At 38.3% G+C, this 25,313-nt stretch overlaps 1 protein-coding gene across 1 annotated transcript in view; it reads left to right on the top strand.

The window, feature by feature from the left end:
- Positions 1-25,313, top strand: part of Fhit (fragile histidine triad diadenosine triphosphatase) — an 810,295-nt gene that overhangs the window by 513,826 nt on the left and 271,156 nt on the right. The window contains exons 3-4 of the mRNA XM_051206707.1: positions 22,105-22,250; positions 23,087-23,116. Of these exons, the coding sequence (XP_051062664.1) occupies positions 22,105-22,250; positions 23,087-23,116 (176 nt within the window). The remainder of the gene's footprint in view (positions 1-22,104; positions 22,251-23,086; positions 23,117-25,313) is intronic.

The raw sequence follows: 25,313 nt of genomic DNA, 5'->3' as shown, positions 1-25,313 counted from the left end.
ATTGTGTGATACAAGTTCTTGGCATGGCTTTTAAATGTACGTATGGCATGACTGTCATATATTTTACTCATCCAACCCTAAGCTGTTATGTACTCTGAAGGACAGGTTGCCCTCACCTTGCATTTCAGTGTACAGCTGTAAAAATGACCATTCAAATTGAAATCATATAAAGTAACAAAAGCAGAAATGGGGCTTTCTGAAGACAATCTTGCCATCATTTATCTGGAAATATTTTAAAACTAAATACTTAAATAGTGTACCCTGGTTTCGAGCTAAGAGACATTGAAAACTAAAGGACATTATTTTTTGAAGCATGTCCCATGACCAATTTGAATGGCACTTCCTTGCCTTCATTTTCTCATTAGTGATGGAATCTGAGAATCTTGCCTGTGCCTTTTCCAGTGTGCCTCCTCTTCTAGTGTCCCTCCTGGTCCATTGTGTCTCCTCTTCCAGCCCTTAGACTTTATGAGGTCACAGTGAAATCAGAAACTTTAGTAGCGTGGTTCTTTGTGCTCGCCTCTTCCACTCTGCCTCCTTCCACACCTGCCTCCCTTCTGTGGTAGCTGTTCTGCTCCTGTCTGTCAGGGTTTGGATTTGTTGAGCTGCCCTGGCGGGACACAGAGCAGCATAGTCTAGATTTCTCTGGTCTCCGTTTCCTGTACAGCTTCATTTATGTTCAGATATAACGTCCTTGTTACAGTCATTTGTTTCTCTGCTGTGCTTTTGTATATTTTATACCCAGGTCTCTTTTGATTATCTTAGTGAAGTATGCTGACAATTTTTCAGTTGGAGGCCACAGAGCAACTTGTACTTTCCTGGCCACTTCATTGGCTATGTGTAACTGAATTCCAAATACCCAACTACCAATCCGGGAATGTGAAAAGAAGCAATCTTAGTAGTTACTTGGTCATTGTATACCTCTGTTTTCTGCACTGTGATTTATGTACTGAAACTGAAATAGTGGTAGAGTTTTGGCTTTATGCAATTACTCAGTTACTCTTTCATGGCAACTGAAACTGAATCATACTCCATGGAAATGGTATTTTTTTACTGAAATTATCTCCTTAAAGCCATGGATGTGAAGGCTTCCTGTAGTCAGAAGTTAGTTCCAAGAAAGCTGCAAATAGCAATCAAACTTCTGGGTTACCTGAGAACAAATAGACAGTTAAACAGATGCTTCCTGCCTCAGTAGTCGGTATGGTTACCTGCTTGAGGAAAGAGCATCACTGAATATGGAACCTCACCACTATGGCAAAAAGTCCATTAGTCATCATTGGTCCCTAGGTAGTGAAGGATATTGGTCAAATTATTATAGAAATGTAGCTATCAGTAGCATTCAAAGTCCAAAATATTATCCATCCCAATTTGAACGATTTCTTTTTGTTTCTTCACACACGAAAGAGAGACTAGTGAGATTCTGAATATACTAAATACATTGAGATATATGAATTGTTTCTTTTTAGTTGAGGGCTTTGAAAATTACTACTGATTATCTTTTGAAAACATATATGTTTCATACAGTTGGAACTGGAAAGGAGGTAAAGAAAAACCAAAGGAATAATTCCCTGTCCCAACGAAGCTTAGATTATGATGAGAAAGAAAATTGTAGACAAGGGATCAAAGCAGAGCATAGAGGTAGATGGGTGGCTGAGCATGGAAATGCAGATTAAAGCTTCCAGTGGGCACTGAACATGCTTGTATCTCTAGACGATATGGTTGATATTAATGAGAGAGTATTAAAGTCACCAACTCACATAATGGTTGTAAAGACTCTGACACAGAATAGATGGAAGCCTTCAGTGGAATTCATTTCCATTGGCTTACAGAAAGTAAACAGCCATGCAGCCTTTACTTCATGGTATGAGAGATTCTATTATTTGGCAAGGGGTAGGTGCAGAAACCATACCCTATTAAATCATGTACAAATATCATCCCAGCTTTTTGAAGAAAACAATTTAGAGATTTGATAAAGTGAGTCCTAACATAGAAGGGGGGACATTTCTTGATTGGAACTCTAGATTACTGAATGCATTTTTTTCTAATATTGTTTTGATGTTGTTGAGTCATTGGCAGTTGACTTTATTACGAGAAAAGTTTAAGCATGTAGGGAACATGCTCTTGTTTTCTTTTCCTTCTAAAAACCTTTAAAACTTAATGAAAGTGTGCAGCATAATTAGCAAAGAGGTCACTGTGGAGAAAGCCTGCCTTCTTGACTCTGATGTGCAGTTCTTGGCTGTTTGTTTTTCAGAGAGCTGTTGTTTCCTTTTCAAAGTAGGCCTGATTAACATTTTCTGTATTCAAAGCTTCCACAATGACACATAGATGTCTTTTGCTTCCTGTTTGGGAAACATTTGGAAATACTTCACTGCTGAGAATTTTCATTTTGTTTGCATCTGATAGAATTTTCTCTATTTTGTTGTTGCAAATGATATAGTCTTTTCTTCAGTTTTGAATGGATCCCACCATCATTTTTTCTGTGTCCAGCTGGCTTTTGTTAGAGGAGACATATCTTAAATTGTTCCCTATTGAATCAGATTAAAATGACTTTAGTGTTAGGCCATTAAAACTCTCCTGCTTGTCTTTTGTGGAGAGGGCATCTGTGTGGATGGAGCACATGGCTCACATGCAGAACAAACATTTTTCCCCTTTATTTTTCATGAATAGCTTTATTAGATTCTAAGTCAAAGTGAACAAAGTCAGTGCCTATTTGTAACTGTTTAGGAGGATGAATTGCTTTTTCCAGTAGTTTTGCTATTTGGAGGCAAGTGGATTACAGAAGTTGATGCAGGACCTCACATTCTTTACCACTGAGATATACCCCAAATCTGAGTGTTTTTTATTTCATTTGTTTTTTAATATGTGGATGGATGTTGCTAATCTAAATCAATGAGCCTTATATAGGATCAGGAGGATGTGACTTAAAAAAAAAAATGCAGACCACAGGAAATGAATGTAAACGCATACCATTTTTCCAAACCATTTCAAATATTTTTATTACATCTTATTTGAGTGTGTGTGTGTGTGTGTGTGTGTGTGTGTGTGTGTAGGTGTGCATGCGTGTGTGTGTGTGTGCATGCATGCATGTGTGTGTGCTTGAGTTTGTGCATGTGTGTGTATGTGTGTGTATGTAACTTCATGAGTTGGTTCTTTGCTTTCCCCCTTATGGATCCTAGGAACCCAACTTTGTTATAAGGTTTGATGGCAAGCACCTTTTCTCACTTCACCATTTTGGTGCTTCCAAACAATTTTAGATTTGAAGAAACACTGGAGACCAACTGCAACTCAAATTAGGGAAGTCTACTTTTAGTTAGAGCTGAGAAAGTCAGTACATTCTGTAAGAAGGATTTGTATGTGAATGAAGACTCCATTCAGCTCTGTAATTTATCCCCTATTTTACGCCACTCTCCCCATCTTAAGCCCAAATTCTTGAGTTCTCTCTAACTGACCCCATACCTGTACCTGTCACTCTTGTAGTTTTACCCTTAGAAAAGTACCTCAGATTGTCCAAATGTCCATTTCCCATCACCACAATCCAGTCCTCTTTGATAGCTCTTGCCTTATCTCCCAAAGACACACTCACTAGCCTTATGATATTATCCTTGCTTGGCTTGAATATATCTACCAAATATTTAGAATGTTCTTACTAAAATAGAACTCAGATTCCTCTGTAAACCTGTACTTCCTACCGACTGAAATGTTTTAGCAGCCTCTGTCTGCCTTTACAATAAATTTAGACCATTGGTCAAGGCTGCTGAAAGCTATATTCATTGTTGAACCTCCTGATCTATGGGCCAAATACATTCCAGCTTAGCAAGTTTAGCTTTGAATGCTTTTTCCATATTTGAGTTCTCATTTCAGATCTTGTCTCTTCTACAGTAGTTACCTTGTCTCAGGACCAGAGATACAGTTCAGTGGAAGAGGGCTTGCCTATCATGTGCAAGGGCTTGGGTTCAATTCCTAAATCTGTAGAACAAAGCACAACATAGAACAAAACAAAAACCATAGTCAGGTGAGGCCACACACACAAGTAATCCCAACACCCAAGATGCTGTTAGAAGAGCATTACAAGGAAGATAGGCAGGGCTATGTGGGCTCCATAGCTCTAGAGAAGCCTGAACTGTGAGACCTTCTCTCAAGATACAGCAAGAGACTGCAGATAGAATACTGTCATTGAGCATTTGGCCAGGACGCACAAGGCCCAGATTAATTGAGATCTCAGGACTACAAAAAAGAAAGAAAAGAATTCATTTAGATATATGACATGCCTTTTTCTAGGTCATTGTCTGGAACTTTAGATATGGGGATTATATATGTATAAATAATGTATACATCAGTAATTGCATTACACCTCTTCTCTTTTTGTCTTAATATATACCAAGAAATAGGTTCTTAACAATAACTTTTTAATTGAATGAATACAGGAAAAACAAAATTCTCAAATTATTTTGGCTTTAACCTTTTCTACAGAATTTTCCCTAATTAATTCATTTAAACATTCAGTTATAAACTACCTGCTGAAAACCTCTCAGTATGAAATATCCTCATATCATTTGCTTTAGGTTGTACGGGACTGAAATTATTGAGAATTGGATGGACATTGATTTGAATTTTGTAAGAGATAAAAAAATATAATTATGGCTTTCATTTTTGGAAGCAAATTTGTACTAGCATTAATAATTATAACAAAAGAAATTTTTATCACTGCCAGTCAAAGGTTTGAATAATACTACATTGGGGTCTTCCAAGATCACAAGTTTTCTACTTAAAAGACATGTCCTTTGGTGAGGGAAAAATGGGACAGGTTATATTCATTAGTCTACTTTAGATCAGGGATACAGACTGGGATCTGTAGTCTTTTTTTTTTTTTTTTTTTTTTTTTTTTTGAGTTGAATATATTTACAATTAGTTACTTACATTTAAATAAGCTGACTCTTGACTTCTTGTTGATCTCATAAAAAAAATTAAATGCTCTTGAAAATACTCTTTATGGAGGGTATGGGTCAGAGGAAAAAAGACCTACTACACAAGTGTGATGCCCTGGCTTGAGATTCCTGGGACCTTAGTGAAGCCGGATACGGTACCTCACATCTATAATTCCAGCACTCCTACAGCAATGTGGAAGACAGACAGAAAAAATCCCCAAGGTCCTGGGCCAGCAAGCCTGGTAATATGTGGTGATGAGATTATCAGACCCTGCCACAAAGAAAGTAAGAGAGGACTGACACCAGAGATTGGTCTTTGAGCTTCACATGTGCCATGCTATGTGTACATCTGCACTCATACAACATACATGTCGTATGCATACATTATATACATGCACACAACAAAACAATTTACATACTCATAAAAATCTCTTTCCAAGAGTAAACAATGAGCAGGCTACATTTATTCTTTCAACAAATTATTATTGAACCCCTTTATTAAGCTCAATATATGAAACATAGAATGCTAGTTGAGATATTTATCCAGTTCCAGTTAATCTGTGACTACCATCCCTGTCCCAAACTTCCATCCTCTTACCCTTGGACCTCTCAGTTTCCCTTTTCTCATTCCATGTCAATATTGTCAGCTCATAGCCTTTAGATAGTAAGGGAAGTGTGGCTTCTAGGCTGCTTTGGGCAACTATACTGAAGATCCAATGCAATGTAGCTCTTGAAAAGAATGAAAATATCCCAAAGTTCAAATCCATATACTTGTCTTTCTGTAATGAAGCTCACTCTGGAAGTACTTGGGAGTGCAGGAGTTGGGGAGGTCTAACTTTGCTCTGACATTCTATGAGCTTAGAATCTCAGGGAGCCACTCCTACCTCATGTGATACTGATAGTTGTGTATACATGCCACAGTACTGGGTACCTATTTTTATTACATGTTTTAATTTTAGGAGATCTCTGGCAAATTTTAAATTCTTAGTATTACTCTCTGATACGTATTAGACATAAATATATAGCATTTTGGAAATGGTTTTCACACTAAATACTAACTGTGGTTATTAAAATTTTTCTCAATAGAGGCAATTCTTAAAACTTTCAGCTGTTATGTGTATGATATTTCTGCAGTCCCAACATGCCTATGACTTGTAGCTCCTGAGAGCATTTTTATATAACATTTTCATATTTAGTGTGTCCCATTATTGTCTTTATGAATGATGGACAGACACATTTGAGTGACAGTTCATCTTCTTTCCCAGAACTTTCCTAACTAGAATTATCTGAATCACTGATAATTCTGTCTATCTTTAGCACAATAACAATAAAAATAGATTTTTCATAATGGTTACTCAGAGACATGGTGAGACCCAGAAATGACTTCCTCATCATTAAGAAAGGAGGAAAGGGAGTTTTTGAGAATATACTTTTATTGCTTTATCATTGAAGAATGGCAGCACACTTGGTATACACACTAATATTCTTACCTCCTTCATGGCAGTCAAAATTAATAATATCCCCAGTTCTTTCATCCTTATCCCTAGCAGGGCTTCAGAAACCACTTTACTACAATGCTCCAAGCAGCTACTACAAGTTGGATGGAGCTAGCAAAGGAGATAAATCTATTTAGTAATAAACACTGTCTAAGCATTTTGGTAAGAAATTTGTCATCCATTGACCAGTACTCCAGTCCCCAAACTTGCATGTCAGTCACACCATGGTACAGCATAACTAGTTGTCTCAAAGAGGGAAAGAAAAAAAAATTCTATAGCCTTCATACCAGGAGTGGGGACTCTGACCTTGAAGTGGTGTAGGTCATTTTTGCTTTTGATACTTAGACCTAAAGTCCTAGGGCATTACTCAACTGCCAGGAACCAAGACAGAATCCTACTATGTATGCAGACATACATAACTCAAAATGCTTGGCCAACATTCCTAGTGACAATCACCTCCCATGTGACAGGCATTAATTCTCTCTCTCTCTTCCTCTCTCTCTCTCTCTGTCTCTCTCTCTCTGTCTCTCTCTCTCTGTCTCTCTCTCTCTGTCTCTCTCTCTCTCTTTTGTTTATATAACCAATAAAATATATACTAAATGTATTGATTAATGACTGATAGGGTCTCCCTATATAGCTCATACTATTGTGGATCTCCTGTCTCAACCTCCTGTGTGCTGGGATTATGAACCATCATGACCAGCTTTCAATTTATGTTTTAAAACTAGAGAACTTCAGACATCTCTCTTTGAAATAATGATGCTTGTGACTCCTGAAGAATATTCCTGTAACATTTGTCCTATGTAGTGTTCTTTATATAATTAATTAAACAAGTTTAAGAATGACAGATAGCTCATCAGACAGAAGCAACTGCCCTACAGCCTATCTTCCTGAAATTGACCCCTGGAAAAAGCGAAGAACTGACTTCTGACATTTGTCCTCTCATCTCCACATGTATACAGTAGCTCTAGAGCACCTGCCTTCCCACAACATACATGTACACACACACACACACACACACACACACACACACACACACACTTTTTAAATTAGTTAAATAATAGTTTTATATTTATACAAATTTGAGAACTACCCTTTATTTGCAATTTCTTTTGGAGGGACAGAATTCACACTAATATATTAAATATCCTGATGAAGTTGAAGGAAGCTATATTACATTATATCTAATATTTGACAGTCTTATTAGAGTATAAGAAATTTGTATCAAGAAATGTATTATGAATTGTATTTTTCCATACCACTGTAGTAACGATATATGGATTCCTGTATGTACAGTATGTATATGGAGTCCTGTATGTTTGGGGGAGGCATTAAAACATGGCCCCTGCAAAGATTTTCTAATACCTTGAACATTCATTTGAACATTTTTATCAAGTTCCAAATCTGGTAACAGAGAAGTGGTTGTAATATTACCTAGCACCAGGAGTTACTAATTGTCACAACATGGGGCAGTTTGAATGTAATTGGCCCCCAAAAGCTTATAAGGAATGGCACTATTATAAGGTGTGGCTTTGTTAGAGTGTGTACGGCATTGCTGGAGGAAATGTGTCACTGTGGGGGTGGCCTTTGAGGTTTCCTATCCTCAGGATATGGCACAATGTCTCAGTTGGCTTCCTGTTGCCTGCAAGATGTAGGATTGCCTGGACATAGTTATGTTCCACCATGATGATAATGGACTGAACCTCTGAACTGTAAGTGAGCCACCAAAATCAAATGTCCTTTAAAAGAGTTGTTATGGTCATGGTTGTCTCTTCACAGCAATAGAAACCCTAACTATGACAGTAGTTGCCACCAAAGACTGGGGTATTGCTGTGATAGGCTTGACCATGTTTTTGTTAGGAGGAATTTTGACTTTGGTACTTTGGGTTAAGAAAACAGTGAAATGCTTTAAGCACTGCTCAATGGACCACACTAATAGCAGCATTGAAGACAGAGATGCTGAGAATAGTTTGAATTGTGGGGAAGAATAATTTTAGCATCTGGCCTAGTGACTGATCTTGTGATATTTTGATGAAGAATGTGGCTATTTTTTGTCCTTATCTGAATATCTGCCTGAGGCTGAAGTGGGGAGTTTTAGATTAATTCTATTGGCAGAGGAAATCCCCAAACACCCTAATGTAGACTCTGTTGTGTGGTTATTAGTGTTCACTCTGATGAAGATTTATAATGAGCAAATAAAGACAAAAAATGTACAGATTGAGAAAGGGGACACTAGGAAATGGTAGAGAGCTAAATCCTGTGTTCAAAGAGATAAACAGATAAGAAATAGAATAAAGGGAGAGGTAACCTCAGGGCAAGAAACCACCCAACTAAATTTCCATTTTTTGAAAGGATTGAGAGAAAATAGTAGAGCCTTTAATCCCAGCACTGGGAAGGCAGAGGCTGGCAGATTTCTGAGTTTGAGGCCAGCTTGGTCTAGAGGTCCAGTTTCAGGACAGCCAAGCTTAAGCAGTGCAGGAAATCATCAAAAACAGAAAGCATGTAAAGATGTAATGGGACAAGGGGCCCTGTTCCTGCCCCAGTAAGAAGCAGAACTTGGCAGCTTCAGCCACATGGTTCTATAATTAAGGATAGAAGAAACAGGTTGTAGAATTTGCCCCAGAGACTAAGGAAAGCTGTTGAGGCCAGGCATGTATCAGGGATGTCCCTGAATAGAGGCCTAGAGAGGCCATTTCATAAACCTGTGAAGTTGAAACCTGGATCGCCTTGGAGACCCCAAGATATTAGAGATGCCACAGTCATGGGGTACCTGCTGAGCAAAGTGGATAACAAGGAGTGGAACCAGCCCAAGGAAAGTGTACTGCGGTCAACAAAACTGAAGGGAGTTGAAGATCTGAAGAGTGTTTTGACATCAGACATGTAGATGCAGGGTTTGGAGTTTGCCCAGATGGTTTTGGTCTTTCTTTGGTCCAATATCTCCTCCCTGTGCTCCCTTCCCTATGCTTTGTAATGGCACTGTATCTCCTGTACCATTATATGTTCAAATCATGTGATCAGATTTTTGATGTTGATTTTATCGATAATTACAGTTAAGAGATTGCATGAATCTCAGGAGAGACTTTGAATTTTGGATTTTAAAACATTGTTAAAACTGTGAAAAACTATGGGGACTTTTGAAGTTGGACTGAATGCATTTTGCACTATGATATTATTACAAGCTTGTGGGGCCCTCGGAGTAAAATGTGGTAGTTTGAATGTTATTGGCCTCCATAAGCTCATAGGGAGGGGCACTACTAGGTGTGGCTTTGTTGGAGTAGGTAGAACTTTGTTGGAGGAAGTGTGTCACTGTGGAGGTGAGCGTTGAGGCCAGTAACTCAGTCTATTTTCTGTTGCCTGCAAAATGTAAGTCTCAGCTACTTCTGCAGTACCATACCTGTCTGGAAGCTGCCATGTCCCACCATGATGATTGTAGCAAAAAATTATAAACACCCAGAGACAGCTATTAGGATTAAAGCTGAAAATCAGAAAAGCAAAACAACCATCCACTATCTCTTACTGAAACTGTGTCCAGACTGAAAGGGTGATCTCATCTCCACAAATCCTCAGACTGCAATGCTCTCCACTGAACTTCAGACTCTATGCATCCCTGTCTCCTTCTGCTTTATATTCTTCTCTCCTGGCTTCATGTTCCTAGTGCTGGGATTAAAGATGTGTCGTCTCAAGTGCTGGGATCATACATGTGAGCTCTGTTTCTCTTTTAAACAATGTTTTAAACTCATGTATCCTAGGATGGGCTTGAACTCACAGATCTCTCTCTCTCTCTCTCTCTCTCTCTCTCTCTCTCTCTCTCTCTCTCTCTCTCTCTCTGGAGTACTGTGATTAAAAGTGTGCACCACCACTGCCTGGCCTTTATGGCTAAGTAGTGTGGCTTCTGAGATTAATGGTGTGTACCACCACTACCTGACCTCTACAGGTTGGCTAGCTTTGTACTCTGATCTTCAGGCAAGCTTTATTTGGTATATCATAAACAAAATATCACCACAGATGATAATGGATTGAACTTCTGAACTACAAGCAAGCCACCCCAATTAAATGGTTTTTTTTTTTTTGAAAAAGTTACTGTGGTCATGGTGTCTTCATGGCAATAATAGCCCTAATAAGACATAACAAATGGGGTCCTTACTGATTTTTTCTCCTGGTATTGTTTACTTTTTTGAATCTGAGTAGTTTATTGTATAAATATTTTCCATAATGTGATGCTAGTATACATCAATCAATATAAGATTCCTTTGTGTTAAAAAGCTTACGGATAATATATAGGAAATTTAAGCCAAAAACTATAGCATAGTTCAATGTGGGTACATAGTCCCCTGCCATTCAAAATTTATTTTAAATCTCCTTTGTTTTCTCTATGGATGTAATTCTCACCTTTGAGCATTGCGAGCCACGAGGAAGTGTTGAGGATGACTCAGATGACACTATTCAGATAAGGTTACCTTAACATTGTCCATATGACTATGTCCTTACTTTGTCTTTGACACAGAGGATTTCCCAGAATCACAAAAGATGAGATGATATTTACTTGTGAAAGAATTACCCAAATGTATATAGAATATATCACACCTTTCTCAATTGATCACATTCTGGACATCCCATTTGCTTTAAGTTACATGTCTGTCATTTGTATCAATGCCTGTTGAGTGTACCATTAATTTTTCATTGAGTTACTGCAATGCTTATGATAGTATTCGGTGAATAAAGGTGTGTTCCAAACCACCATCATGCTGCATTCTTTTATTTCAATGTGTAACCATACTTATTAAATTTGAAGTTCTACTTTGCAATATGAAAATTCACTGAAGTAACTACATTGCCAAGAGCATATTCTATACTTCATTTCAAAGCTCTATGAATGTGCTATTTAAATCAAATGCATTAATTCTTCTCTTTTAAAAGGCATGATGTTCTTTCCAGTGACATTAATGATAACTTAAAGCATCTATAAGAAACTCTGCATGATGGTACACACTGTAATTACAGTTACTCAGGAAGCTGAGGCAGGAGAACCACAAATTTTGAAACCAGTTTAAGTAGCTTAACAAGTTCTTATCAAAGGGAAAAAAAAGGAAAAGAAAAAAAGAAACTATGAAAGTGCTAGATATGGAGGTCAGGGGTAAAGTACACTAACTAGTTTTCATATCCACCATTACTTGAGAAAGAAAGATGGATGAAAAGGAAGGAAGGTAGGAAGGAAAATAGAAAAGAAGGAAGGGAGGGAGGAAGGAAGGAAGGAAGAAAGAAAGGAAAAAAGAAAGAAAGAAGGAAGGAAAAGAGGAGGTATGGGATGGAATGGAGGGAGAGAAAGAGGTAGGGAAGAAAGCAAAGAAGGGAGAACATACAAAGATAAAAGGAAAGACAATGCAAAGACTAGAATAAATGATTAATTATACAGGATAAAAATATCTTCTTTATTATTTAGCTATATGAAGTACTGTGGCATAAATTATTACAAACTCTTTTGTTGGTTCCAAGGAATAATTCTTTATCATTTTATTTAATATCCCCTTGTTACAAATTCATCTGTATACATGCTAATAAGCCTCTCCAACATTAGTGGCATTTTGGTAATTTATTTGTTGACTTTTAAAATTTAATCTCTAAAACAGATCAAATTAAAAAAGAAAAAACAAAACAAATGGAGCTGGACACAAACAATTCAGAAAATATGGTTCTGCTGTTCTGTCTAATTACCCCGATTAAATACATTTCCATTTCTCTACCATGGTTCTGTATTTAAATATATGTTATATAAATGCATTGGAAAGGTTTTTTAATCTATCAGTTGCTATCCTTAGTGAACAAATTTCAAACAATATATTTATTCTCGATACAAATATAGAAACATAATGAACATTTGATGTCCTTGGGACAAGAATATTACCTTTGCAGTCTTTTCTTTTGTTCTCCACCCAACCAGGCATCTGTGATTTTCTTGAGGTTAAGGAAAGCAGCAGAAGAGGTGCCAGAAATGGCCTGGGAGTTTCATACTTGGTGCCCAAAGCGATTGATAGTAATGGCTAGAGGATATTGGTAATAAATTTCTGAAGCTCTGATTGGAGAAGACAACTCTGCTAGTGGTTGTTGATATCTGCCATGGCAGAGAGGGGCTACAGAATTGCAACATTTTGCTCCTCATTTAATTGAAAGAGCTTTGATTTTGGAAGCTAAACATCCTGAATTTCAATAGAGAGCATACTCCTAACTAACTAACCAACTAACATTGTGAATTTGAATCAGTCTATTAACTTTATTTTTTAATCTTCATCTCTCTCTCTCTCTCTCTCTCTCTCTCTCTCTCTCTCTCTCTCTCTCTCTGTGTGTGTGTGTGTGTGTGTGTAGGGACACATGTGGAAATGAAAGTTCCTTCCACATTATTTGAGATCGGGCCTCTTGCTATCCCACCAGTGTCAACAACATGCTAGGAGGCCTTTGAGGTTCCAGGAATTCTCCTGTCTCCACCGCCTGTTTCTCTGATGAAATACTGGAATTACAGACACATGCTACCTTATCCAGTTCTATGTAGGTTGTGGGAATCCACTGCAGGTCTTCATGCTTGACTGGATCTTGCTTTACCTAGTAAATCATCTCCAGCCACTGCTTTTAACCCCATGTTATAATCTAACAATACCAGATATTATGAAAATAATATTTCATGTTGTCCTGTCTTGACTGTTTATTGTTACTAAGACATTTTGGATGCAGGGTAATCATTCATTTTTATAAAATTCATAGAAATAATTTTCAGCAACACTGACTGTGGTAGATTATTGTAACAGAGACCGCAATGCAACATGTTTTCTCAAGCCCATGCTGAACTTCAATGTGATATTTCCACTTCTTTGAGAAGACTGATTTTATTTCTCTATATTACCCTGTCTGGCTTTTAGTTTCCTTTTCCAATAGAATGTGAAATAATTTAACCCTAGAAAACATTAAAAACTCTAAGTCTAGATTGGGATGAAGAATCAAAGGAAAAGCCCCAATCTCAGCCTATCTTCCAAGTGAAATAGCTACATAAATGAGTTCAGGATAGACTTAAGGCAAAACCCACATAGAGTCGTGATGCCAAATACATGGATATGATTTGACATTAACCCCTTTATAGGTGGTCTGTCATGCAGTAGCTGAAAATAGGCATGGAAAGTTAAAGTCACTTATGGCTATCTTGGGGCTAGAATGAATATGGTAGGCCATAATAATTGTTGTCAGTTGTCAACTGAGATGCCATGTTCCCTATTATTATGTAGTAAATTAGCTGATCTCATTAATAATATGTTGGTCTCAACCTACCACAAAGGGCAAAAATCATTACTGTCAGGATTCCTTCGGATTTAACCTAGAAAGTCACATGATGACAGTTTCTCACATCTCAGGGCAGGGGGAGATCCCAGAGAGGAGATTTTTCAAGGTCAGATGTGAAGAGGGCCAAAGTCACACTGGAAAAAGATACCTACACAATATGAGATTCTGAATTTCATGTTTACAGATAGCTAACTATACCAACTTTAAGTACTTGACTAGTAGAAAGATTCCATTCATTGTGTGTGTGTGTGTGTGTGTGTGTGTGTGTGTGTGTGTGTGCATGTGTATTCTGAATCTGCTGCTAATATTTACATGTGAATTTAACACAGGGTTTGTCATGTGGTCACAGTGTTTCAGTGTGAAGAAAGTCACTTTATGGCTGGGGCTAGGCATGGAAATGAGTAAGAAGAGGCAAGACAAGTTTTCTGGTGGTCTCTCAGGACATAAATGATGTGAAAAAGCCATTGATTGTCAATAATTAGATGTCCAAAAAGCAAAGACATATATTTTGAGATAACCCTACTCACTGATATTGACTATAGCATCTAATCTTCCTTAGGAAGAGCCAAAGTCACCTGTAAAAAAAAAAAAAAAAAAAAAAAAAAAAAACCAAAGTTATGTCCATCAGTTCAACCACTGCTGCAAGAAGGTACTTAGACTATTGTAATTATTTGTTAGGACAAGGGTGTTACTACCCAGCAAAAACGTTTCTTTGCAATGTGGAATTATCCGTCTCAACTGTTCTTCATTTGACACTAAGTGTTCCTCTAGACTGTGCAGTTGTGCACAATATCTCCCTTGGATCATGTTTTCCTCTTTTATAAGCAGAGGAATTCTGGGGATATAAGCTGTCCTTTTAATAAAGGTCAGGTCCAAACCTGAAACATGGAACACTACTCTTACTGACATGGTCTGTAGAGTTATACAGAGTTGGGAATCAACTCTACTTTTAATCTTATTTTGGTTGTACTACCTTGGTAAGTTTCTTTTCAGTAAGCCATAATTTTATCACTTGAAAATGGGAGTTATAATAGTATTTCATGGGTTCATTGGAAAGGTTAAGTAGATAGGAATACAGAAAGAAGTAGGGCAGTGGTTCTGCCTTCAGGAGGAATGCCCTACCTCTTTCTTTGAAGTTATATTTAAATTATTAGGTTGTCTTCAAAGACAACTTTCCTATGATTTTGGAGGAGCAGTATTTTTAGAAAGCTAATGGAGAAGTTTAATGTCTCAAACATGGCTAGGTTCAACCTCCTCCATGTTCCATAGCTTTGTGTTTGTGTCTTGGTTGCAGTGATCTGCTCATAGCCTATGACAGCTTCGGGTACTAGATTGCAAAGTCTTCAAAACCACCTAGCCATCTTGACATCCAGAGTTCTAGCACAAGCCTTGGGCAGAGAGGAGGCTATGGGTTTGGGATGGATGAATGGTTTACACTCAATCCCCAGTAGGAAGTATTCTTTGATTGTGAAGTCAAGCTGAAATATCATATGCTCTAAGATATGATTTTTTTTCTTGTTTGTGAGGAATGTTGACCAACTAGAAGATCCAAGCTGACCTGAGGTGTAATCATTGACACCACCTTCCCTGAAACACATTCTTAGCAAATAAACCTTTCTACTCCAGTTCATAGGGAGAGCACAAATCTCATCCCACTATTTGTGCTACCATTTTTCAGTTTGGGCTTGGAAAGAGTTACATGCTTGCTGGCTAAGAAACTATAATGGGGTATTAACACTAAGCAAACAGAACCCAGAAGACTGGTGCCCTTTTAGATAAGGTATGGTATAAAGTCCACAGGTTAGCAAGGTCCTAGATGGTATCATTCTGCATCTGTGTTGCTATCTTAAAATAACTGGCATATAACTGTCATCAGAATCACAAGAGGTGTCTGTTGCTTTTCAATCTTGATTTTCTTTCCCAGAGGTGCATCCTGGGAGAAGCCTGTAGAAATGATGCCTGCCATCATCTGGCAATATTGTGCTTTTTTTTTTTTTTGAGGATCATGGCCTGGCTTGTAGACTAATTTGTAACTGGAAATGTGCACAGATCACATACTTTTTCATCTAAGCAGGAAGGCCAGAAACTCCTCAGCTGTATTGGAAAGAAATGACCATGATCTATCTCTATGACACTATAACACATTTTCTGATCATAATTTTAGCTAAGTTTGAAGTGCTGACAATGTCCTTGCAAGCAGGAAATAGTGAAACTTGAAGATATTGCAATGGTTTCCCTACTGAACTACTATATAATACATTTTTTTTGTTATTGTTGTTGTTGTTTGTTTGGAGTTTGGCCTTCAACCATGGAAAACAAAGAATAGGCTCTCAGTTTTCCCAGTTCTTTATGTCTTGTTTGTTTGTTTGTTGTTTGTTTGTTTAGGGGAGAGGTTGTATGTATGTTTTGTTACTTCTTGTAGATGTCATCTTTCTGAACCAGGGGATGACACTCTAATCAGTGTGCCAAAAATGGCTTGCCTCCTCTTTCTGTAAACAATATTTACTGGAATGGTACTATACCTATTAGTTTTTTTAATTGATTATGGTTTCTTCAACATATGAACTACCAAGCCTAGAACATTTATAATCTGATCCTTTATAGAGCTAGGCTACCATCTTGCTTTAAGACCTTAATGGACCTGCTTATTTTTGCAGCTAGCCATAGGATACTCTCATTACACAGGAGATATGCTTAACCACTTGCAATTCTTGCCCTGTGGAATGGGGTTCTTCTCTATTGTTCTGAACCACTCTGTGCTTATATCTGTGCTTCCTTCTTTACTGAGGTGTTCTGCTCCTGCCTTGTCTTCTGGGCTAGAGCAAAGACAACAGAAATTTCATATGCTTTTATGTTATGTCCAGAGCTTAATAGTGCACATGTGTAACTGGGGCACAATGTTAATTACATGAATATATAAAGTACATTTATTTTTTTCAAGTGTTATAGATGGTCTCATAGGCCTCAAACACTTTAGGGATATAGATATAGATTATCTGAGACTCCAAATAGAAACAAACCACTTCTGGAAAACTTTTTTGCTTAATTCTAAGAGGTTATTAAAATAATCTTACTGTCAACATTATATTTCTTTTGGGCTCATATAACACTATCTTACATAAAAATATGTTTACATTTCTGAATTACTAGTAAACATCAGTTCTAACTATGATTTTTGTTAAAAACAAATCTCCTTGATTTAAAGAGGAAAAGTCAATGTATTATCCCTCTCTTATATAAGCCTAGATATTACATTAATATTGCCTTTAGTTAGTCAAGCGCTTAGAACTCAGAGGTGGCTGATATGAGTACATGATTATCATTTATTTATGCATTCCAACATTACTGAATGTGTCTGGAGTTCTAGGCACCAACGAACAATAATCGAAACCAAGTCACTCTTCCTGCGAGACTTACTCATCTGGGTAAGTGGTCACCAGTCAAGAGCTATAACTGCTGGTGACCAGGGCCATAAGACAAATTTAAGTAGAACAATAAGATAGTAATATAAAATGTTTATCATAGAATTCTTTGAGTAAATAACTGTGGAATTGAAATTTGAATGAGGAGAAGGAAGCAGTCATGAATTAAAATTTAGACAGGAAATAGTTGGAAGAAAGCTCCTCCAAATTGGGAACAAGCTTAGTATGTTTGAGGATCAAAAGAAAGATGGGTGCCCATAATGTTTAAGGAAGGACTGGGAAAGGGCGGTTCTGCAGGTAGACAAAGATCACCCAGGGCAGCCCTTGATGAAGCCAGCTGGAAATTCACTCCTGTCCATCAATGTTGCCAGGGACTGGGAGTGGAGGGAGTTTGTTTATTATTTTAATAAACATGAATGCTAGTTATTTGTGCACACAGTTGGGCTTTAGGCCTGAAAATGGAGCAAGGGGCCAACTCTTGTTCTTTGAGCCTTGGATAGATCACCAAGTGGCACAGGGAGAGGATCATTTAGGGTCTCTACCACTGGCCAGCTCAGCCACTTACATGATGTCTGGCAGATTTAGAGCCTCAGAAAAACACTGTGCAGCTTGCCTGTCTGGTCAGTCATCTGCCTTCCAGCCAAGTTAATGGTCACATGAGCATCCACTAATGGAAGCCCCTTAGAGAGTTCATTTTATTCCATCTTATTACAGGCTGTATACTAATGTATGTTGTATGCCAATAAGGTGACTCACTAGCAAATGATTGGCTACAGGGATTATACATACACAGTTCTATACATAAACATACACACAAATGTGCAACAGTGTTGTACACCTGAAGCAAAGGGTCTTCCTCACAGTGAGATTGCATTAAATCCACTTAATTTGATCATGACTTATGTTACTATTATTAATAGTCTGAAAGTAGTGCACGTGTATGCTGCATGACCTGAGGTAGGTTATACAGAAGAAAAGCTTGAGTAATTTCATTTAATCCCCTCCACTTTTACTATTAAACATTGTCTTATATGTTAGCACCTAAGAAGCAAAACTGATGAATTCTGTTTTTTGTTTTGTTTTGTTTTGTTTTTGTTTTTGTGGCATCAACAAGGAAAACCTAATGTGTGCTACTGATATTACAGCTCTATCCCACCAATTTCCACAGAGAGTAGCTTATGTGAGATGCCAACCCTTCCCTAGCTAGGTGCTTCAGGCAGACATGGCCTACCACAGCAATTGCTGGAAACTGTGTGGTTGTCATCTTGTATTGTGATGAACAGACTTATGAAAGTGTAAATTAAAATAGGGAGGCGAATTTCCTGTTGGCCTTCAGGGAACCTTGTGGTCCAGAACTGGCTGTGGAATAACTCAGTCAGGTATTGGGGAACTTGCAAACTCTCCTAAGGCACAGTTGCTGCTGAGAGGAGCCTGGAAAGTCATCAGTCAGCAGTGTGGTGGCAGGAACTGCAGCCCGGCAGCCCTGGAACCACCCAGGTCTACAGTGCTCAGCTGGATCTGCTCATCTGTGGAGAAGAACAAAGAGCTATGAATGGTGAGGAGAGAAGAGACAATCTGAACAGCTCTTGAAGAGTTCCAGTCTTTGTTCCTGAGAAAGAAACTCACAGAAAATCAACAAGAATGGTTGCTTCTCTGGTAAATGCTCCTCAGGGTCTGTTGACATTCTGGAATGTGACATTTAACTTACTCCCAAGAGGAGTGGGAACATGTGGGTGCTGCTCAGAGGGCTTTGTACATGGATGTGATCTGAAGAATTAAAAAAAAAATCTAGTTTTTTTGGCCTGAATATTGCCCTGGCTCTAAGCAATGGAAGGTCATCCAAAATGGACAATGGTTCATTTTCTAGATTGGGCATCCACAAAAACCTCCATAGTCTGATCTGCTGCCACACTACAGCCATGCTGGTGTGCATGGTCCAGAGGCAACATGGAAGTCCATGGCCAATACTGCCTCGGGATGTATGTTGTCTGTGCTGCCCCGTGAGGCCATATTTGTGTCCATAGTCTGAGATGCTTTAAGAAGCCTTGTTGATGCCAGTGGTCCAAGCTACCATGTGAGACCTTGTTGATGACCATGGTTCTTGTTGCCACTGGAGACCATGTTGGTGTTCATGCTCTGTGCTGCCTGAGAACATGTTGATGTTCATTGACCATACTACCACTAGAGGACATGTGGACATCTGAAGTCTGTAGAGCCACCAGAGACTGATCTGTGCTGGGGTCATGTTGATGTCTGTGCTGCTGCCAGAAGCCACAGTGAGGTCCATGGTAAATGATGCCTCTGAATACCCTGTGGATGTTCATTGTCTCTGCAATCTTGGGAACCCATGTGCAAGTCAATGATCTGTGATGTCTCCAGCTGTTATGGGCAGGGAAGCTTCTGCTGTAGTGGTTTTGATGACTCCAGACTTACAGTTGAGAATGAGAGACATGGAAAGGTTCTGCAATAACCACCTCCGCACACACACACACACACACACACACACACATACACAAAAACAAAGAAACAGCCTGGACAGGAAGCTTTCAAGAGGGTCCTTAAACTTGGGATAAAGATGCTGACACATAGCTCTTTGCTATTAACTAATGGCTTCTGACAGGGGAATGGGAAAGGACTCCACTGTGTTTAAGGGGATGACCAAGCTCCAATGAGTGTACGGGCAACACAAATTGCACTTGGTGTACCTTGTTTGTTTGTTTGTTTGCTTGCTTGCTTGCTTGGTTTTTGAGGTGTGAACCTGGGAGAAATGGGATAGAAGTGTGATAAGGTCATATTTCATGAAATCCTCAAATAAACAATAAAAATAATATGTTGGAAAAAAGTAGGAAGAAGATGGGAAATCGTCCCTCTTACCAAAAAAGGAAAGAACCCTGTGGGAATAGAGGCTGGCAATCTGCTAAAAGAAAAACAAAGCAAATTCTTCATTTTTAAGTGTTTCATTGACCCATGATAATCAAACAGCCTTGCCAGAGAAGGGTAATTATCTTTGTTAGTATCAGATGCTCTGTGAATGGAGCCACCCTTTTCCTCTTGAAAAATGAACTCAGACTAAACAAACACCCCATTTTCTAGTTTATTGTTGATCTGAATTCCCAGACTATAGCCTATTTCATCTGTTTACCTCTTTCTCCCCTATGTCATATAAACATAGGGCCAAGCTGAGCTCTGTCTACATCTTCTAGGCCTTGAGTCCAACAGTGTGATGGGTTAAAGTGCTTTGTATTCTGGTGAGACTTGCAATTGCTGGATTGTGGTTTTATTAGATCCCGTGCTGCTCTGCTCCAGGCAGAAGCACCATTTCTTAAAACAAGAAGAAGGGGTGGGGTGGTAAATTTAAAGAAAATTTAACAGTTTTGTTTTCACTGGCAAGTATCTGGAAACTGAACAAATAATAAATGCTGTATGCTTATACACATAGACAATCCCCATGTATAATGGATTTGACACTAATTTCTCATTTACTACAGCTGGAAAGCATTCCAATGTAGCCACTCGGACTTTCACTTATAGCCTTCAATTAATTACATTTAATTTTCAGCATGTTTTTTTTTTAAATGAACTTTGCAAGTTAGATAATTTTTCCCACATTTTAGGATAATGTTATGTAAGTCTATGCTAAACAATGATGCTCCTTAGGTTATCTGTATTATATGAATTTCTGAAAAAATAGTTTTAGCTTACTTATTGAGATATACCTACTTCACACATCAAGAAGCATTAAAGTATATATCACATAAGGGCAAATCTCTGTATCAGTACATATGTGGGTGCAAATGCATACACCATAGCTTCAAGCACAAAAAGATGTGAAATATGAATGTAATCATAACTGTAAGTTTGCAATCAATAAATGATGAACTTTAATCATTTTTCTCTAGACCTGGGTATTTTCTCAGACCAGAAATATACATGTCTTGTCCTGTCTAACTTGTAGAATTTATTACATAAACTTCTTATATACAAGAGATGATTCTTTTCTTTAAATATTTAACTGGAAATGTCTTGGACTATGAGAAACAAATTCAGGGAACCCATGTTATGAAATGCATACCCATGTGACACATGGGTAATTACAGATGAGGCCCACTGTACCTTTTCTGAGTTTCTGCAGCTCTTTAAAATAGTCCGCTTTCAGACGTTTGTTGGGTTTATATCTTTTCTCTAGAAGGAAACTCGACAGTGTAATCATGATTTCTAACCAGCAGAAACACCTAGATATTCCAGTTCCTCTTCTGCTTCAATGTCTTTAGCTGCCTCAGAATGGGGGTCAGGTGATAGTGGCCCAGAAGAGATCCTGCCTCCTTCTGAATTATAGCAGAGAGTAATGGTATCACTGTGCACATTACTATGTCTTTTCTTAAATCCTTTGTGCCAAGGCATCTCCCGTGAAGTAAACTAATCATATTTTAAAGCTTTTGGTTGCTACGTATTTCTTTGTTCATTTCTTAGTCTTCAAGAGTTAAGTCCCTGGATCAAAAGGTCTCAGTGCTGTGTATTATTGTAGGAGTTTTCTGTCCCACCAGGTCCTACCACCACTTCAGTCCCAAATAAACACACAAAGATGACATATTAATTATATGGCTAGGACTTCTTACTGGCTATCTCTTGCTTAATTATTAACCCATAACACTGATCTATGTATTTCTGCATGGCTTTATATTACCAGAGGACACCAGATGAATCCTATCTTCCTGGTCTCTACATGGCATCCTTTTCCAGCCTTTCTCTGTCTAACTCTCCCAGAATTCTCCTCATTTCCTAGTCCCACCTATCTTCCTGCCTCTATTGGCCAAAAAGTATTTTATTCATCTACCAATAAGAGAAATATATATACAGAAGGACATTCCCTATCAATGAATAACTACTCTCTAAGAATACTACCCAAACAAGTCAAACTTTCCTTAACCCACCTTACCACAGATGTCCTTGTATGCCCCTTGAGGCCAGTGGAGCGTTTCCGTGACCTACGTCCTGATGAAGTAGCTGATTTGTTCCAAGTGACCCAGAGAGTGGGGACAGTAGTGGAGAAGCATTTCCAGGGGACCTCCATCACATTCTCCATGCAGGTGAGTATATAGATTGTTAGGTGTATTTCTTCCCTCTCTTCTCAAACCTATGTGGGGCTCTGTATCCCACCCCATATTAGCAGAGAAGCAGTTGTAGGTCACATGCATATTGGCATCCTTCCCACTAGTCACAGAGAGATGTATTTAGCCAAATCCACAGACTGCTTATTCTACATTGAATTTTTTATTACACAGAAGTTTTCCAACTTCTTCTCCTTGGAGCATCCACTTCCCCTTTCTACTGTGCATGGAGAGTGAGCCTATGTGCTCCTTTTCCACTGTGCCAATGCCGATCCAGAATGATCTTGCTGTCCATGAGAAGCTGGGAGGGAAAATAGGCACATGGATAAGGATCCACCCACAACAATCACTTCTACTTTTCTGCCTCAAGGTCACAAGCACTTGAAAGAACTGTGCCCATCTAAATGCCTGATCTTCTTAGTTGATTTCTAGAGGAGAAATTTAGTCAGGTATCATTAATTAAATGACTTCTGATCTAAAGATAACCAAACTGTGGTACTTTGCCTCCCCAAACATTTTCAGCTGTACCTTTAATGTGATTAAAACCACAGCTGAAAGCAAAGAGCATGAAAAAATAGAAAGGAGTGTCTTGCTGGATAATTCATATCATCTTATACAAAACTCCTCACTCAGAAGGAAATGGAGACCTGTCTAGTCCCACACGTTCAAAATGAATGGGTCCCATGAGATTACTACAAATTAACACACAATGAAATTGGCTCTAAATTATTAATGAACAATATTTCTGAATAACGGGGCGATATCATCAGTCAGTTCTCAACCCAATGCTTTCTCTTTCTTTCTCCTTCTTTTAGGATGGTCCTGAGGCTGGACAGACTGTGAAGGTGAGTGCTTATTATGTGCACACAAATTAAGAAGGGACGATTATAGGAACTAATAAAAAAATCACAATGAGCCATTTGAAGCACATTGCTGTTTCATTATGTTATCTTCGAGGTCAGAGAGACCCTCAGTGTTAGAGCCATAAATCCTGACATTATAAACTGTGCCAAACAGTATGTTTCCCATTAGTTTACAAGACATTTACCCTTTGTCGTAAAATTATTACTGTGCAAATGCTAAAACAGAAACTAAATCAAGGAATCCTAAAACAGGACAAAGCAGGGGACATCAACTTCCTGTGGATTTTATGGGTCCTGTATAGACTAAAGCACCTGGTAAAGCTTTAGTTCTGCACACAATTTAACTTTACTTGTTCCTTTTTCAGTGTGGAGACATCTGCTTTGTGTCAGGTGCTTGCCTTCCTACCTGATCCCTCAGCCTGTTTTCTCTTAGTGTGGACGCATTTCTCTTCTCCCTAGCAACTAAATGCCAAAGTTGAATCTTAATGGGATGAATGGAGTTCAAAATGGTTTTGAAGTGTGCTAGAGAGGAAGGGAGGATTTGTTATGTCAGCCTCTAATCACAGAAAATGGAAAAAACTAGAAAGTTCTACTAGTTAAGAAGCAAGAGTCCAGGTGAATTCCTGTGTGGTTGGGTGCAATATTAAGTGACAGAGAAGGCTGGATTTGTGGTGGTGGAAATCAGAAGTAAGCCACATTGTGCTGCCGATGCTGCTGGTGCAACATGTGGTAAAATAAGGCTTTCGGGTGTTAGGCCTTGCCTTGACTGGCAGGGTAACTTGGGACTAAATCACAGCAAATGAATGTGGCTCCTTTCTGAATTTTGTTTGTATGTGGATCCAGTGAAGAACATGCTGCAGTGGGACTTTTAGAAATAGGATATCTTGAAAGTTTAATGGGGAGTGACTGTCTCAAAGGGAAATCCAGCAAATTCCTAATGACCAAAAGAATGACCCCAGTTTCTCCAAACACATGACATGGAAAACGGCTGAGGGACATTCCATGTCCCCTCTCCATTGCCATGTTAAGCATTTAAATAGACAGATGCCAGATCAATGTCACTGTCTTTACTGTGTCATTGATCATTGAAATACAACACACAGATATTCAAAGTTGTCTACTAGAGTTTGAAAACTTAGAATTCGAATGTAAATTTAACATGCACTGGTTTAGTGTTTGGTGAAGTTTCAGAAACCATTGAAGGTACTAAAGGTAGAGCTAATGCATGGAAGAACGCATAGTTATATGGTAGAATACATGGTCTGATAAACAGCCGAATTTTATGTGAACAGGTAGATTATATGCTCTCAAGATTTTATTCACAATTTAAAGATGACATTTAAATTGTTTGTTATACAAATGGACTTGAATAGGGATATAAAAGTAACTTAGAAGTTCCTAGAGGCCAGGGGAAGGATGACATGGGAGTGACAGCTAATAGCTCTCTCATGTGGGTGATAGAGATGTTACAGTATTTGGGAGATGGAGATACTTTCTTAAAATGTAATTGTTTAAAGAAGACAAATAAGCATTTAGTCCAACAGGGCTGAAGACCACAGCAATGGCGTTTCAGATTCAAACGGCTGTATGATCCCTCTCACCCAAACCAGGTGTACTGTTTCCTTAGTTTTAATGGTGCTGAAGATGCACTGACTTATAATATGAAGCACTCACTATGTATGAATCATTGACTGTACTTACCATAACCAGCATTGTTCAGCTTAAGCTGATTTCTGTAAACAATTGCAACTTTTTTTTTCTTTAAATTAAGCATATTATGTTTTGAAAATTATTTCAGTGTTTCCAGCATGGTCACAGCTTTGTGAAATATAATTAAGGGATAAAAATCATCATCACACACATATGATCACACACACACACACACACACACACACACACACACACACTCACATCCCAGATACACTCCACCTTTAGTAGATAGTAAACTTCAGTTAACTATTCTGCTACAAGTCCTTCTATATAGAAGTGTCTATTCTGTGGTTATCAAACTGTGATGTGATGTTTACAGTACATTGTATGACAGTTTATTTGGGTGTCAGCTAAAAAACACAGCCACCTCCACAAAGAATCTCAGCTGTTGTTCTCATTAACTCCCTAACTCATAATGCCATGGATGGGATAGGAGCCTTCATCATTATGCATGGTCTGATCTTTTCAG

The sequence above is a fragment of the Phodopus roborovskii genome, unplaced genomic scaffold (assembly GCF_943737965.1).
Source record: "Phodopus roborovskii unplaced genomic scaffold, PHOROB, whole genome shotgun sequence".
Lineage (NCBI taxonomy): Eukaryota > Metazoa > Chordata > Mammalia > Rodentia > Cricetidae > Phodopus > Phodopus roborovskii.
The sequence above is the reverse complement of the archived record's forward strand: the minus strand, read 5'-3'. Positions and strand labels throughout refer to the sequence as shown.